At 41.7% G+C, this 18,152-nt stretch overlaps 1 protein-coding gene across 2 annotated transcripts in view; it reads left to right on the top strand.

Annotated features, from left to right (window-relative positions):
• ACSL3 (acyl-CoA synthetase long chain family member 3) overlaps positions 1-18,152 on the top strand; it is a 51,466-nt gene that overhangs the window by 19,077 nt on the left and 14,237 nt on the right. For both annotated transcript variants that reach the window (XM_082221792.1, XM_082221791.1), the window contains exons 3-5: positions 2,560-2,636; positions 3,919-4,342; positions 11,068-11,245. In XM_082221792.1, the coding sequence (XP_082077918.1) occupies positions 3,968-4,342; positions 11,068-11,245 (553 nt within the window). In that variant the 5' untranslated portion in view covers positions 2,560-2,636; positions 3,919-3,967. The remainder of the gene's footprint in view (positions 1-2,559; positions 2,637-3,918; positions 4,343-11,067; positions 11,246-18,152) is intronic.

The raw sequence follows: 18,152 nt of genomic DNA, 5'->3' as shown, positions 1-18,152 counted from the left end.
TCTGAGTTATACCCCTCCCCACCTTCTCACTATATAGAAGGATCTGGCAACTTCTGTTTCAGTGTATCTGAAGAAGTGTGCATGGCACACGAAAGCTCATACCAAGAACTAACTTAGTTGGTCTTTAAGGTGCTACTGGAAGGAATTTTTTTATTTGCTCTTAAATAGTATTTTTTAAAATATAATTTAATTTTAGCTGTGCTGAAGAGTGGGTCTTTGAAACCTGTTCTTTGTTATTAAAACCTAAAATGCTTGCCATGATTTGTGTTCTTTCTTCGAGATGGAGAATATAGACCATGTGGCATACTTTCTGGAAACTCACAAGTAGCAATTTCAGGGAAATCAAATTCCCAGGAAAAAAATGCTGTTGGTATCCCACCTCCGCCCCCCCCCCCGCCCCCAAGAGCTCAATATGATATACTTGCTTCTCTCTCTCTATTTTATCCCCACATCATCCTTGTGGGATAGGTCAGGTTAAGAGATAGTAACTGGCCAAAGGTCACCCAATGGGTTTCAGGGCTAGGTAGGGATTTGAATCCTGGACTCCCAGGTCCCAGTGCAGTACTTTAACCACTGCACCACAGTGGCTGTTACTTAATTACTTAAATCTTGTTATATTTTTGTAAAATCACCCTATTTTTATCATTATTGTTAAGGCTTATCATGAATTAATGAAAACATCTCATTAAGCTTACAGTAAAATTAAACTTGCACATAATTCAAAATAAGGTCTAACTATATTTAAAAAGGGGGGGACACGGGTGGCGCTGTGGGTTAAACCACAGAGCCTAGGACTTGCAGATCAGAAGGTCAGCAGTTCAAATCCCTGCGACAGGGTGTGCTCCCGTTGCTCAGTCCCTGCTCCTGCCAACCTAGCAGTTCGAAAACACGTCAAAGTGCAAGTAGATAAATAGGTACCGCTCCGGCGGGAAGGTAAACGGTGTTTCCGTGCGCTGCTCTGGTTCGCCAGAAGCGGCTTAGTCATGCTGGCCACATGACCCGGAAGCTGTACGCTGGCTCCCTCGGCCACTAAAGTGAGGTGAGCGCTGCAACCCCAGAGTCCCTTTACCTTTATATTAAAAAAAATAGGGTGGTATTCAGCTAAGTTTTACTCATAGTGGAACCATAGGAATTAATGAAGATGATTAAGTTAAGTTTGTTAATTTCAGTGAGTCTACTCTGACTAAAACTTAGTTGAGTAATACCCATAACAGCAAATATCATACTACCAATAACAGCAAAAAAACCAACCCACAAATCTTGACCCCAACAAAACAAACAAACACAATATTCGTCCCTGCTAGCTTCTAGGCATCCATAGTAGGAAGTATTTCAGGGGTCACAGGATAAACTGGTCTCTGGCTGCCGCCACTGCCGCAGCACCACCTCTTGTAGCTGGAGTCAGTCAGGGCCCCACCCACCCACCCAGGCCAGGTAAAAGTAGGCCAGCACAAAGGGGGCAGTTTCTGTAGGACTCGGAGCACCCATCAGTCCTTCAGACCATTTCCAGTGAAGAGAAAAGACCAAGGTTGTGGCACTAGAACAAAGCCAGTATTTTTATTCAACCTAGATGCCCACACTATGGCAGAGAGACTGCAGGAAAGAGAGGCTTTAGAAATTAAGACCTGCACTACAACAAGTTGGTTCTCTGTTGATTAGTAGGGGAACTGAACAATGGGGAAGACACAGCTGATCTTTTTGTCCAGTGGGCCTGTAGGCCTTTTATGACCAAGCCCACAGGTACAATCTCCCTGCCCAAATTCTTACTTGAATTGTTTACTAGAAGTATACAGAGATTGCCATCAAGCATTCTGCTTTGCACTGCATATTTCAGGACAGAAATTGGGGCTACTGGCACTGCTTTCTCTTTACATGAAGAAAGGAATCTTTAATCAACTTCATAAATTCGTTGGTTTTTAAAAGTAAAGTGCCACAAAACTGTTAAATTCATGGATGTTAATTGCTGTCTGAAACTGGTTGGCAGAATTCTCTCTAATGTTGTGCTGGTACCAGGCAGGGATTTTCCTGTCCTCCCGGGCCTTTTAGCATCTATTTAAATATTGATATTAGCACATTTAGCTGCTGTTTTCTTTTATGGTTATGACTCCTATTTTATTGAGGTCTTTTAGTGCACATTGTGCAATGTTAAGTGCTTCAATTCAAGTTTATCGATAGCATGACTGTTTTTTTTGAAGAGTTCTGTGTAAAAGTTTGCATATCCCCTAGTTTGTAGATTTTGACCACAATCTTAATAGCATTAGCCAGGCTTGTCTGTAGCTTGCTTACTCCAGAACACATGCAGAAAGGTTGGCTGGGTTGGGTTTGCTGAATGTTGTGGTAGCCTTGGTTAATAATTGTGAAATGTAATTGCATGTAAAATATTTTGTAATATGTTTTTATCCCATCGTTTTTCAGATAGCTTATTATAGCTTGTAGTAAAATTCATTTGAAGTACTATGAATGTAGTATGATAATTTGTGGCGAGAGCATGCCCTTCTATCATTATCTGAACTTTGGTTTGTGAGCTAAAAGCATACCATTTCTCTTGCTTTCTTACAGGCACAACAGAAGGTGTTAATGCAAGTTCTGCCAGTGAATTAAACATCTATTTAAAGGCCACATAGCAATATGGCTTGGTAAGTAAGGTGAACAAGTAAGATGACATTTTATGATGTTGTGCCATTTCTGAATGTTCAAAAAACGTTCCTTATTTTTTTAAAAAGGGTAATTGTAAACACTGTGTCATTCATTTTCCTTGCTTAATTTAGCTTTAATGTATGTCTATAATTTGCCGTAAGTACTGGATAGGAGGACTGCAGCTAGTCAGTTTGGTAGGAAATTGTGAGCTATGCGGACCAGTGGCAGATTCAGTAGAAAATTTCGGGTTTCCTGTGCTTTTTGGGAAAAAAAGTTTTTGGGTTTTTTTGCAATTTATTTTTGAGTATATTTTAAGAATGACTCTTCTAAGTATACTGAGAATTTTGTACTATTCTTTTGAACAACATATATTTGACTTTATAAGGTCTAGACATTGTTCACAGGTATCTTTATACAGTGGTACCTCAGTTTATGAACTTAATCCATTCCAGAAGTCTGTTCTTAAACCAAAACCATTCTTAAACCGAGGCATGCTTTCCCTAATGAGGCCTCCCATCACCCGTGCCCTTCCACCGTTCATTGACCGAAGTAAAGTTCTCAAGCCAAGACACTATTTCTGGTTTTGCGAAGTTTGTAAACCAAATTGTTCTTAAACCGGACTGTCCTTAAACCGAGGTACCACTGTATGGGCTCAATTCAGATGTCCCAAACACATTCTCCAAATCATGGTTCGGAGGCTCGAGTATGTGATGCAGACTCCTTGTGCCTGAAATGCATCTTTCCTTCTACACTTCCCAGTTTACCTAATCATTTTATCATGATCAACCACTTGGCAGCAGTTTGCCTTTCAACTACGGTTTGAAATAGGTTTGTCAGCCATTGCTTGGAGGCAAAGTGCTAAACATCATTTGTCAATTGGGCTGCTGTTGTGAACTTTGATTAGATGAACCAGGAACCCTTGGAGGAAAGTGCTAACCTCCATTTGACAATTAGCCCCACAATTCTGTGATTTTATGAGTTCGTTGTGAAAAATTTGGTTAAAGAAAACAAGGAAGTGGAAGAGGGACCTTTGTAGAGAGGAGGGGTAGGTAAATGTCTTTCTCAGTTTCCCTACCTCAGAACCCTTTAACTGGAGATGCTGTGAATCAAACATGGGGGACTCATACATGAAAGTTGTGCTCAAACATTTAACCTCTCCACTTTTGCTTGGCCTTTTTAACTTAGTTATAGTTCCATAAATGGAATATGAGTTTTAATTATGAAACCTAAGTCAATGCGGTCAATGTGTGATGATAGTTTCCCCCCTTTTTTCTGTTTCAGGACTTCATTGATCTTTTTGTGATATACTTTGTAAGCTACACAGGAGAGCATGAAATCTTCAAAAATGGACTCTATGAAGCTAAAGCATGATATCAACCCATTTCTTCTTTTTTTTATAAACTTTGTAATCTTGCTTTACACAGTTATAACTTTTATTCCATGGTATTTATTTTCTGGAGCAAGACATGTCATAGCCAAGTCAAAGCAAATTAAAGCTAAACCTGTGAGTTGCAGGCCAGGCAGTGCATACAGATCTGTTAACAGTTTGCATTGCTTAGCATCTGTATTATACCCTGGTTGTGATACACTCGACAAAGCTTTCAAGTATGCTAGGAGTAAATTTAAGGACAGAAAACTCCTGGGAACACGGGAAGTCTTGAAGGAGGAAGATGAAATCCAGCCATCTGGAAAGGTTTTTAAAAAGGTATGCTATGTTTCCGTCTTTTTTAAAACATCCCTTTTTAAATGGAATGTGAAGCAGAAGCGAGGAACCTGTAACCCTCCACATATTGCTGAACTACATCTCCCATCATCCCTGCCTATTCGCCATGCTGGCTGGCACTGGTGGCCTTTGGGAGTCTGCCAACATCAGGAGAGGCCACAGGTTCCCCACTCCTAGTGTAAAATCTTTTATGTTGTAAGGAAGGAGTATAGACAGTGTATATGCAGTCATGGTATGGAAAGCAGGCTAGCGTATGTTTTTGCGGCAAATTTAAATGGTGTAGTGGTTAAGAGCAGTGGACTCGTAATCTGGTGAACCGGGTTTGATTCCCTCCTCCTCCATGTGCAGCTGCTGGGTGACCTTGGGCTAGTCACACTTCTTTGAAGTCTCTCAGCCCCACTCACCTCACAGAATGTTTGTTGTGGGGGAGGAAGGGAAAGGAGATTGTTAGCCGCTTTGAGACTCCTTGGGGTAGTGATAAAGTGGGATATCAAATCCAAACTCCTTCTCTTCTTCTTCTAATAGTGCTCCTTGGTAAGTTTGATTTGACAGAGGGAAGCATGTCTACTGTGTGGACCTTTTCAGAAGAGTTGGCTACAGATGAGTTCTCACAAATCTTCTTCTGGGTCTTGATGGATAATTTGTATGTTTGCTACCTTTGAGTGTGATAGTGCAGTCTCAAACTTCCAGTTTAGTAATCAAATTCACAGAGGTGGGTACATTTTTTATGGCTGATGGTCATCTACTGTTGCTCTAGTTTTTCAAACTTTGTTGACTTGGACTCTTGCTGGGAGAATTTCCCAGGCTTAAGTGGTGGAGAGGACAAGAAGGAAAGGATGCCCGGGGCAGCAATCGCCTGGAATCTTGGAGGGCCCCCACAGGCCGCACAATAGTTTGTGTGAAATAGCACTGTGGGAAATGGCTGGAGACTTCAGACTTACTTATGATAGTAGAGAATCACTGATGCATGGCTTAAGTGGGTTTTTACTTTGTTTTCATGAACCTGGAAATCCCATTGCCAAGTTACTGATGGCATCTGCTCCTCCCTCTTTGACAACTGTCCTGAACGCAAAGATCTGTTTGCCCAAGTTCTCCATACACTGCAGAGAAAATACTTGTATTTGACAGACCAACACCTCCCAACTCCAAGTCCTTTGACTTTTTCTCTTGGCTCATTTTGGTGAAGGAAAGAATCGGTGTAAGTTGTTCATGCCACATCTTTTTCTTCTCCAGAACAGTTCCAGGTGCTCTAGTGGACATTTTGGTGTTGGTAGACACTTCCATGTGCAGGAGTTAAACTCAACACTCTCCATATAGTTTCAGTGCTTCAAAAATATTGGCCCAGTGCATATGTTTGGCTCAGTGCAAACAAGCAAACTGCCACAGAAAAGAATGGGACAGTTTTGCTCCTCCCTGATTGTTTTGTCGCTGTACTGAACCAGGCCATGGTTTGGCTTAATGTGCCTTTCAGACATGGGCTTGTGGGTTAGCTCTTTCCAGACATGCCAAGAGCTGTGACAAAAGGTTGCCCCAAGACTCACATTTTGTGGTTTGTCTGGAGAGCTGAACTAGGAGACTGGGTTCAAATGACAACACAAAGCCCAAAAAAATGGCTTAGCTGCACAGCAAAATGGCCATTACCTGTGCAGGTAATGTGAACAACGACACTGTAAAAGGGAGGAGTGCTCTTGTGATTTTAAAGTCTGGGTGATTAATCCCTTCCTAGCATGGAGGTACAGGTTCTTACAAATCTGTTCAGTAGCTGTCTTTATTTTCTGTCCCAGCAGTCATGTCTAACTGTCCATTTAAAGTCTTCTGTTTCTGGAGAATCACGTAACTGGGATATGGTGCTAAACATAGCTTAAATTATGCCCATAGGGTAGCATTATTAGAATTGAGAACAGGTAGGAGCGCTCATTAGTTCCACAACCGCTACTCTTTATTAAAATTGTTATAACTATTAATAAATAAAACAAAACAAACATTATACACTGAGCCAGCTTTTGACTTTCCTACCATTTTCTTAAAACAAAGGAAATTGTGTTAATGCCTGGCCAGTCCATCTTCAGGAGTCTTTTACCATCCCCATATAGAGAGACTGGGGATTAACCTTGGACCCTTTCCATGTCCGCTACTGCTGAGTTAAGACCCTCCTTCCCACATTCAGCAGCAGTGCAGGGAGCTCATCCAGTGAACAAATTAGTCATATTGCCTTTGTACCACTGCTCTCTTACCTATTTTTTATCCTCTTAAGTTTCTTCTAGTTGCATATGGAGGATTTTAATGGGAAGCAAGAGCTGTGTGCTCTTGGTTTTTTATATACCTTTGAATGTAAGGTGAGGAAAAAAGTACGCCACTCCTTGCTTGCATTCTCTCTTCCTGCCAGAGGTCTTGAGGCAGGGGATGGATTGGTGACAATTGCGGGCAGCCACAAATACTGGCTTCCTAGTGAGTCCAGCTAAAACTTGCTATTCATGAGCTGCGAGAGCTTGTGGTTCATAAATGTGCATGATCCTCATCCTGGTTGGCTTGAAAAGTTACAGAAAACAAGTTGTTACTGCCTGCAAACGGCTTTTGAGCATAGATTAACATTTTAGCTACTTAGTAAGTTTATTTTCTAAGCATAATTAGTGGAATGAATGTTCAGTATGAGGGAGCTTTAGGCCATTCTATTATGCAAGTTATTAAACTACTTGGCAGTTGCAAAATGCCAAATGGATGGAACTGCTTATTCTCCTCTTATTTTTCTTTTTAAGGGAAAGAGGGGGGGGGCAGGGAAGAATGATCTGATTAAAATGTTGAGTTTATCCACTGGCGGACCACTTTTGAGTTGTGGGAGCATTGTAGTTCTTTGGCCCTGAAGTGCAGCCCAGGTCAAGCTTTTCCAGGACACTTTAGCCCACGTGTCCTTCCTCTAGCAGAATGGTCATTTTAGTTCCCCCACTTTTTATAATAATGTGTCTGGCAAAGCTTTATGAGGGGCTGCCTTCCTTTCTGAGCTTCTGTTTGACCCCCGCCCCCCAACTGGACCTGGGAAGTGAGAAGAAAGAGAAGTGAGAGTTCAGTTCTTTGCCCCTTATACTCTAAAGCAGCTTGGATAATGTCAAGGGGGGGGGGGCGTGAACTCCACAGAGCTCACCTCCTCTCCACAATTGTGTGTGCCACTTTTTGGGGTGGGGAGAACCCATAGAACCTTCCAAGTTGCTCCTGCCCAACCTCCTGCAGAGAAGTGAGTCACATAACTGGAACACTTACTCCTTCAGTAAGCCTCATTCTCCCAGCTCCATGTCAGTGTTAACATGGTGGCTAAAGTAGGGAAAAAGGAGTTGTCAGACTGCATTTGGTACAGCTCACATAAAGTATTTTAAAAGCCATATTGGCTTTTATTGAACGTGCTAGACTACTGAAATGGCGAGCGTGGTGTGATGTTAAAAACAGATTTAAATATGCATGCAGATAAGTCATTGGATAATTTTTGTTACTGCTTTCAGCCATTTAGCTAAGATCTAGTGTAGATTTATATCATGCCCCGTCATCACCAGGTTTCTCAGGGCAGTTCAGAAATATAAATACAATAACCAAAAACAAACAAAAACCAAGCTGTAAAATACAACTAAGAATCATAGCCTCCAATTCATCTGTGCTGACTTTTAGAAACATGCTGAAAACTTTTCTGTTCCTCCAGAACTATGCATGTAGTTAAGAGTACACCCCCCCATGGTCAATTGATGTATGTTTTTAATTTCTATTTGTTTTAAACTAGTTTTTAACTTTCTATAATTTTATCATCTGGTTTTATGTTGTAAACTGCTGCAATATATATACAGTGGTGCCCGCAAGACGAATGCCTCGCAAGACGAAAAACTCGCTAGACGAAAGAGTTTTCCTTTTTTTAGTCGTTCCGCAAGACGAATTTCCCTATGGGCTTGCTTCACAAGACGAAACGTCTTGCGAGTTCCTGCGAGTTTGTTTCCTTTTTCTTAAAGCCGCTAAGCCGTTAATAGCCTCTAAGCTGCTAAGCCGTTAATAGCCACTAAGCCGCTAATAGCCGTGCTTCGCAAGACGAAGAGACTCGCGGAACGGATTAATTTCGTCTTGCGAGGCACCACTGTGTGTGTGTGTGTGTGTGTGTATATATATATATATATGTATATATGTGTGTGTGTATATATGAGACAGCAATATATAGATCTATTTTATAAATAAATATTACAAACAACATGACAACGCTGTCCTGTGTCCATAATACTAATGTCAAGAAGGCTCTCTAGTGAATAGCAATCAGAATAAGCACACTTGCTGCTATTCTGTTTTGTTCCATATGATGGCAGTATTGGATATGTTCTAGTTTATTTAAACACAAACAAAAGACCACAAGTGTAGATTATAAAATCCTGTTTATTTTCAAGTGCATAATTGCTGGTGAATTTAACTGCTTGTCTTACTTTTTCCTTCCATTACTGAAATTTAAGAGCTTATGCATAAAAATCTAAAGTTTTGGGGGATATTTACAACAAAATTCTGCATTCCCATCTGAAAATTGTTTATTTCTTTTGTACTGAAAAATAAGAATTTTATACATTTAGGAGAAAATTGCAGTGCAATAAACGTTTGTAATCTTCCTCTGTGTCCTAAGTGGCACATAAGGTTCATAATTTTTGTCAGAACTCTTGTATGGAATCTGAAGAGGAGGCTTTCCTTTTAATTCAGTGAGGGAATGCAAGCTGAAGGGTGCAAGTTGCCATTTTGTGCATGTTGATTTGAATGCAGGTCTCATTGACGGCAGTGGGGGCTTACTCCTAGCAGGTCTTGTTAGGAGCACAACCTTAGTAACGTCATGGCCACATTGAAATTTACTTTATTTTTGATCACAGCAGGCTTGTATTTGTACTTAAGTGTTATAGCAAAAAGCACACACTAGAGAGCAGTGTTTATCTTTTTATGCTCACTTTTGACGAACGCTTTTTGCTTGTGCGGTGCAGCACTAGGTAAAATAGCCTTCTGTGTGCAAAATTGCATAGATTAGACAGTCCAGTCTCTTCCTATTAAAGCTGCTGTCATGGTGTGAGGCAGGGGGCTAGTGACCACACTCAGTTCCTCAGTGGAGACCAAGAGGATGGCAGGTCTGGGATCTGTGGCAAACACTGTGCAGCATGGGCCCCATACCCACAGTTATTGCTTAGTGTAGAAGCTTTAACAGGAAAAAAACTTAGCAGTTTTGCTGATCTGGAAACCCATAGTCTAGATGTGTTTTTAGTAGCATTGTCTGGATTTTATGTAATATGATATTAGTAGCTTCAGTCCTTCTTTTTAGAAACACAAATGTAGTCCAAAAAACTGGTATGAAACTGAAAATCAAAGTTGTCATTGGGTTTTGAATCTGAAATGTCTTTCTAATGTTGAACACACCTCCCTGCTTTCTTCCAGTTCTTTGAAATCCCACCTGATGTTGCGAGTGGCAAGACTGCTTTTGGGAAACTGCCTGTTGCAGTCCTAGCCCTTGGTTGGCAGCGCACTTGCGCTAGCCAAGGCAGGAGGTGGGGTCCAGGGGCGAATGCCCCTTTGTGGGTCATTTGTGGGTCATCTCTCTGGCTGGTACAGCATGGATGCTAAGATTGGGCCTGTCACTATCATGTGGCGGTGGCAAGTCTGCATAGGATCTTCTGTCATTCCATCCCCACTCCAAAATGCCCTGCTTCTGGGGGGTTTCTGGTGGAAATACTACCACTGGTACATTCCACCTGCTGCTTGTGTGGGCACTTTGGGGCACTCCTCACCAGCAGGCCTTCCCCGATGTCGGAGGCTGGCAGAGCTTTCCTGATGGTGAAGGCCAAAGAAGCTATGCAGCACTGAGTAGAGGACCCCTCTGCTCTATTCAGTATCCTCTCCAGCATGGTGGATTTGGGCTTGGGATTGTTTCACCCCTGAATTCTTCTTGAATAGCACTTACAGATAATTGATATAATTCTGATACCGTATTGGCCCGAATATAAGTCGCACCCGCAAATAAGCCACACCTTTAAAATTCAAAGGGGGGGGGGAAAGGAAAAAAGACAATACCCAAATATAAGCCACTCCCTTAAAATTGGGTTGCAGGCTGAAAATTGCTGCGGTTGGTAGAATTGTAACTCTTAGCCAATTTAAGGCTTTGATCTTGCAAGCCCGCAAAAGTTACCGTACAATTGCTAAAAGTGCAAATTGCAATTCAATTGCTACAATTCCGCAGGCACTCACACCCGCAAATGGCAAATGAACCGTCTTAAGCTCTCAAATAGGCAATGAAACACTGTTTCAGCAGTGATATCGTAAAAGCCCATTTTTGTAAGGTTGCAAATTTAAGCCGCACTTTCACTTTTCACAGTTGGAATTTAGGGGAAAAAGTGAGGTTTATATTCAAGACCAATACGGGCATTTGGTATAGCAGAATTAATCCATTCACTTGACTAGGGAGATAAGAAACAGTTCCGTACCCTTCCTTTTCTATATTGTATTTTTATTCATACAGCACCACTTTGCACGGTAAGTTTTGGAAAGTAACCTATGCAAAATGTCATGTCTGTGTCTCATGGGCCTTTCAATCTAAATATTGTTAAGCAGGAAAACAAACATGGAGATGAAAGACAAAGGCAAGCAAGTACACAGAAATGCAGTTATGCATGCTTAGGCTTGTTTGTGATTTTTTAAAAAGTCTTTTTTTATTTATTAAGGTTGTCCTTGGAAAATATATGTGGCTCTCGTACGATGATGTTTTCAATAAAGCGAAACAATTTGGAGATGGATTAACTGTGTTGGGCATTCAACCGAAGACGAACATTGCCATCTTCTGTGAAACTAAAGCAGAGTGGATGATCGCTGCCCAAGCTTGCTTCATGAACAACTTCATACGTAAGCTTTTTTTTATGGCAATATCAGGTTTTTTGTGTGCTTTTGGATACACTGAGAAGGTTTTCCTAACACTTAATGACTTGTGTAGGGCAGCTACTATTGTCCCTAAATTAGTATGATTAAGTTTTGTTTTGAAGATTCTTCCTCTGTCTCCTCCTAGGACTTGGGTTGCCATCTCCATGGAATTGCAAAGATACCAATTCCTAGGATGAGCCGATGATTAACCTTCTGGCTTTGGGAAGGGTGGGAATTTCCCTTTCTCACACAACCTTTCTTAGGTTCGGTTTTCTCCAAGCACATGCGACAGTTTTGGAGGGCATGCAGTTTTCTTCCAAGCATCACACTTCTTTTCAGCCCAGAAAACCATCGTTACAAGTCCAATTCCAGTTCATTTGTGCAAGAGCAGTGCTTCAGCAGTGCTAGAGCATTAGGAAGAACGTTGTGACAGTAAGAGCTGTTTGACAGTGGAATGAACTACCTTGGAAGGTAGTGGAATCTCCTTCATTTCATGTTTTTAAGCAGAGGTTGGATGGTCATCCATCAGGGATTCTCCGCTTATACCGTATTTTTTGCCCTATTGGACGCACCGGCCCATAGGACGCACCTAGTTTTCGGGGGGGGGGAATCAAGGGAAAAAATATGATCCCCCCCCGCAGCTCTGGGAGGAGCGCCTTCCCGCTGCCTCCCATCCTCTAGGGCTGGCCAAGGGGGAAGCGCTGCTTTTCCCCACCGCCAGCCTCAAAGAGCAGACTCTCCTGGTTTCAGCGGAAGCAACGCAAAGCCTCCAGAGCGCAGGCTTCGGAGGCTTCGCGTTGCTATTGCTGAAGCCCAGGAGCCTGCATTCGCCCCATAAGACGCACACACATTTCCCCTTCATTTTTGGAGGGGAAAAAGTGCGTCTTATAGGGCGAAAAATACGGTAATTCCTGCATTGCAGGGGGTTGGACTGAAAGGCCTTTTGGGTCTCTTTCAGCTCTACAATTCTGTGATTCTAAACGACACTAATAAATGCATCTTTCTTGGTAAGAGGCAGAGAACAATGTCTGTAGAAGACTGAACAATTCTTTCCGATTTTTATATATTTGTATTGTATGTTCTCACCAAAAAGTTAATAGGAGCAATTAAATGACCCTTTCATGGTAAAAACAGCAAACATATATGAATGAAATTTGTTTCATTCAGAGAGCAGTTTTGCAGAATGTTAAATTACAACTCAAAAGAGAAATCACTTAAAGCCCAAGCAGAAAAAGGAACTGAGACTGGTATAGTAGGCCATTGTAAGCAATTGCAAAAAGCACTTTGAAGATTTGGTAATTCTTCCTTGGCAGATTATTATATATAGCTTCTCTATAGCTGTGGGAGTAGCTTGTTACATCTTTTCTTTCAACGGAAGCTTTGCTGCTTCTGTCTCCCCTCATAGTTTTTGCTCTAATTACTTCAGTATATTCTGAGGAAAATAGAACTGACACCCATTTAAAAGGAAAGCATCTCATTGAATGTAAGCTGTACATGTAACATGTATCTCTGCAAAATCTCCACAAGTTTTGCATGTAGTACTTTTGCTACTTTCTGGAGCTGCAGGGCTTGGCAAGAGCATGGTCTGGGCTTGGGCAGTAGTCCCCTTCACCAGTGTAAAGCTGCAGCTTCTTTAGCTAAGCCAGTGACAGAAGTGGCTGCTGACAGGAGGGCTGCCTGCTATCGTTTCTAGACCAGGAATCAATGACAACATGCCCTCCTGATGTTATGAACTGTGACTCCTGTCACTCCCAATTATTATTGGCTGTGCTGATTGCAGCTGATGAGAGTTGTAGTCCAAAATTCTGGAAAGTACCAGTATCATGGCTACTTCTGTTCTAGATTATGGAATAAAAGAAAAGCTGGCACAGCTTCCATTATTGTATAGGCTACATAGTGATAGTTGCTTCCTTCTTCTTCTTCTTCTTCTTCTTCTTCGTCTTCGTCTTCGTCTTCGTCTTCGTCATACAACACCCTATACCCACAGGTCTCAGGGTGTTTCACAGGATAAAATCACAATATAAAACCACAAAATATACATACAGTCATACCTCAAGATAAATACACTTCAGGTTGAGCACTTTCAGGTTGCGCTCCGCGGCGACCCGGAAGTAATGGAACGTGTTACTTCCGGGTTTCGTCGCTCGCGCATGCGCAGACGGTAAAAATGATGTCACGTGCATGCGCGGAAGCAGTGAAATGCGACCCGCGCACATGCAGACACACTGTCGCACCTTGCATTCTGTTTGGGATGCAAACGGGGCTCCAGAACGGATCCCGTTCGCATCCCGAGGTACCACTGTAATCAAAATAAAGACGAGAACAACCCAATGGTAGGGAGATGGTAAGCTTAGAGGAAGTTCAAGCTTGACATTCCCGTCTTCCATTTTTTGTTGTTCTTTTCCAAATGATACTTGGTGCGTTTTGGTGGTGGTTTACAGGATAAAATCTAAGCATGCTCAGTCCCCCTTTTTTTGGCGGTGGGGGGAGACTCATTATGGCTTTTTATTTTTAGGTTTTTTTAAAAAAGGTAGTTTATAAAACCTTTGCCTTCCGCTTTTCCTCAGCGAATGAATGTTTTCCCCTCCGAGTTCCATTTCTCTCAGCACTCAGCAGCTTAGTTCACTACTAGATTGAGTGATGATCTTTGCTTCTTTTTTATTCGTTAATCTCACATCTTTATTGTTTAGCCAAGGACTCTCACCAAATCATACAATACTACAATAAAAAAGTACACCACTCATAAAACATTGCGGTATCCTATATCTTTTACAACAATAAAAACTTCAACCCTCTTAACCGTAAACATTTCCTAGAAAAAAAAAGGATTTTACTCACTTGCAGTCGTATTCTGCATTTAGTTTCAGAGCCAACAGTTCTCTGCTATCTGTGACTTGCTTCATCCACCTTGGATTATTAAATCATTCTGGCAATCAAGCATATGGGATTTCCATGAATCACAAATATTGGAGTTGCAAGGAACCCTGAGTGTCAGCTAATCCAACCCCCTGCAGTTAGGAATCTCAATTATTTTAATAGACAGAATCACAACTAGAAAGCTAGCTGAGTCAAATATGATCTGATAACTACTAGCTGACTTGGCTGCTTCTGCTCTGCATCTTCCTTCCCTCCATGTTCATCTCTGTGGTTCCATGGTAAGTTCCTCCTCCATAATCGCCTTGTTCACCAGTATGCCTTTACCTGGTCATGCCTGTCATAGTTAGGTAGAGTTCAGTTCCCTCCCCCAGCGATCTGTGGAGCACATGGGGCATGCACAATATCCTCAGACCTCTTGGAATATGTTTATGAAAGTAATGGAAATGCTCCTATACTCCATTTTATAGCTGCTTGTAACCCTGTAATACTGTACACAAATACAGTACATAATGCATTTCCAGTGCAATCTCTCCCTTGTCAAACACTCAGTAATTCAAAACAACAGCTATCCACATCACATTTGCAAATCCTTATTGTGAATCAATAGAGACTTAAGTATCAACACAAGTAATATCCACTTTGGTTCTATGGTGTATGTATACAAATTATGGTTTGCCTTGGTTTGGGTGAAATCGCAAATTATTGTTTGTTGACACCTTGGAGCTAAGAGAGATAATCAGAATTGTGGTGTGGTAATAAAGCTCATAGTCACAAAGCCATCGTTCATAATTTGGCGTGACAGCTGAACTAGCTCAGTACTTGCCTGCAGGGGGCATTGTGGAAAACACTGCTGCAAAGAAAAAAATTACACTGGAAGGCAGCATTATGGATAATTCCCCCCTCCACCGCTGTTTGTCTTAAAAAAAAAAGGAGAGTTATTAAAGTACCCAAAAGCTGTATAGATAGATAGATAGAAAGCAAGAGATAGATAGATAGATAGATAGATAGATAGATAGAGAGATAGATCTATCTATCTCTTGCTTTCCAGTTAAGCACCATCAGAAATACTGCAATTCTGTGGCAAGTTCCACTTAGACCTTTATAAAACTTTTAACTTTCCAAAGGGTCAGTTTAAGGTAATGTGAAAATGTAGGGAAATGCTGAAATGTGTGGAATCAAGAAATTTGCATTTGAAAGGGGGGTTGGTAGGAAGGGAGATGGTGGGGATTTAAGTGGATGTTTCAAGTTTCTGAGACGTGCTTCAGCTCACAGCGTGACACAGCATTTGGTGATGTCAAATGAATGAACTTGGCTGACTTGCTTGCTGGCAGATGGTAATATTGTCATATGCTTTTCACGTAGTCGTTTCTGAAACTTGAGTTGCAGGCAGTGAAACGCAATGAATTAAATTTTGTTTAATGTTTCAAGGAAATATGTTTGCTAATCTAGATTTGGCCAAGTACTGCTCTTCCTGAATGGGCCTGATCTAACTCTGCTTATTTTTTTAAATCTTCATTCTTCTGTGGCACATGTCCCCTCCATCTACTAACTGCATTTTAAACTTTACTGTTATTTTAAAGGATTTTTCTGCCTGATTGTTATGGTAACTTATGTGCATATTTAGCCAAAACTGCCCTGATTTTTGTTCTTGATAATATTTTATTCCTTGGAGATAAGTGAATGAACATTGTTCACAGTCCAATGGGACAAACAGTAGAGCATGTCCCTTAAATTAGCCCCCCCCCCCCCGGCCAGAATCAATTTCTTTAAGTGTAAGTATTTGAAAATAGCTCCATAACAAGAATTGTCTTGGAAAGCTTTTTCTGCTTTGTCATTGCTAGAAAGTAACAAATCTACACCTGGCGGCTTTTACTTTACAGTTTGTAACACTATAATTTTTAATCAGATTTTATTTGTGCATGAAGAAGTGCTATACACAGTGTTAAGTGGCAACTCGGCGGATCAGACTGCACGATAATCACTTGCAGCTGCTGTGGCTCACTTCATCTCTTTCTCCATGACATCAGTGCAGCATTTTGTAAACTGGACAAGCTTCTTGACTTCATTAACTGCCTAATTGTTTTTCACTTCGTTCATCTCCCCCCCCTTCCCCCTCCAGTTTTTAGGTGAATAATATCAATGGTTTTTTGAGAGATTATACTCTTTCTTCCTCGGCTTGCTGAGAGCCTGCTAGGGAAATCTTGTGTTTATATAATGAGGGTCATTGGACTGAGCACAGAGAGCACATGGGAACTAATAAAGGCAATCTTTTGTACTTTGCTCCCACCAAATTAAAGAAAACAATGTACATGTGTACTTGCTTTGCAACAGTTTGGAATTGTGTTCCTTGTTAAATACCCTCATGGCAACCATTCAGATTTTTGAATCAAGGAAAATGGTTTTTGTTGTAACCAGTGACTCCAAAGAACTACAGTGCAACTACTAGCTGAATTGTATGCCTGAGACTATCAATTTCAGGACCTTGTATCTGAGTATAAGGCTGCAATTCTACAGTATACTTGCCTGATGAAATGTCCTGTTGAACTTTGTTTAGGATTACACTACATGCTTTTGATTTATCAACATACAAGGCTGTTTTTCAGGTGCAAATGCACACTTCAAAATCCACAAACAAGCAACAGCAAATTCTTTCGCAGCAAATATGTGTGCATATCTTTTAAAAAGCACTTTACAATCCCATACCGTATAGGCTAATTGCTGTTTATGTATATAAATAGACATCTTAAACATGTTCGCTGAGATGTATGAACTGATGTGCATGTTACAGCTTTAAGCTGAGACTGCTGGCAACCGTTTTGTTGTGTTAATGTACTTCTGCCAAGCCCAGGCTTTCATTCTGACACTGAGAATTCCCAGGCTACTGCTATGGCTTCTGGGAAGTGGCTGACACTGACACAGAAACTGTCCATGCATAGGACCAGAATGATGAGATGGCTGGCATTACATAGCATAGCTACGGTTGGGGTCAGAAAAATGGCAGAGGCTGCTTTTTAAAGCACTTTGCACAATAATCAGGATGTTATAGCAGAACTTGCTTTCAAGTGAGCAGCGTAGATACACAGCTCTGATGTCCGTAAAGCATTTGTAGAATTCCCAAATTGATCCAGATCCTTGTGCACAGCAGTGAGTTGCATACAGAGTTCTATGCATGAGGTCCTTTCCTGCCAAGATAATAAAGCCACCATCTGTTTTCTCAGTGCTGAGGAGACTAGCTGAAACCAAAGTCCCCAAGCAGGTGATCAGAGTTGCCATATCTCTGCAAATATTAGATACTCCTTTTGCCACTGCAAAACCAAATTTTGCTACATCACAATAACTTAAATATAATTGTGGCCAATGTTACTTGCTTTTCAAGTTTGTTTGGAGAATAATTGTATGCCCGAATTAACTCTTAAAGCAGGGGTTGGCAAAAAAATTTAGCTGCGGGCCAGTCCACTGTCCCTCAGATCTTGTGGCGGACAGGAGAAGCAGCTGCTGCCGCTGCCGCTTCTCATGGGTAGGCAGAGTGAGCTTGTCTGCTCTGCTCTCTGGCCCACAGGAGCACCAGGGCGGCGGTGGAAGATGAGTGGTGCAAAAGGGCTGGCTCTGGACTGCTTAAAATGGCGCTTAGCCAGCTCAGCCCAGCCCCCTTCTTCCTCTAGGCAGGGCGGGGAGAAGCCAGGAGGAGGGAGGGAGGCGCCGCTGCCGCGGTGTGTGTGAGGAAGGGGGGGGAGAGAATGGAATGGCACAGGAAAAAAATGGCACAGCCCGAATGAACAGAATATCCATGCCAATCCACGGACAGTCTGCAGGCCGGATCTTGAAGGCAAATGGACCTGATATGGCCTGCGGACCTTAGTTTGCTGACCCCTGTCTTAAAGTAATTACCATATTTTTTGCTCTATGACTCACTTTTTCCCTCCTAAAAAGTAAGGGGAAATGTGTGTGCGTCTTATGGAGCGAATGCAGGCTGCACAGCTATCCCAGAAGCCAGAACAGCAAGAGGGATTGCTGC

Source organism: Podarcis vaucheri (genome assembly GCF_965113315.1).
Source record: "Podarcis vaucheri genome assembly, chromosome: 5".
In the NCBI taxonomy this organism is placed as follows: domain Eukaryota; kingdom Metazoa; phylum Chordata; class Lepidosauria; order Squamata; family Lacertidae; genus Podarcis; species Podarcis vaucheri.
This window is presented reverse-complemented; position numbering and strand designations above follow the sequence as displayed.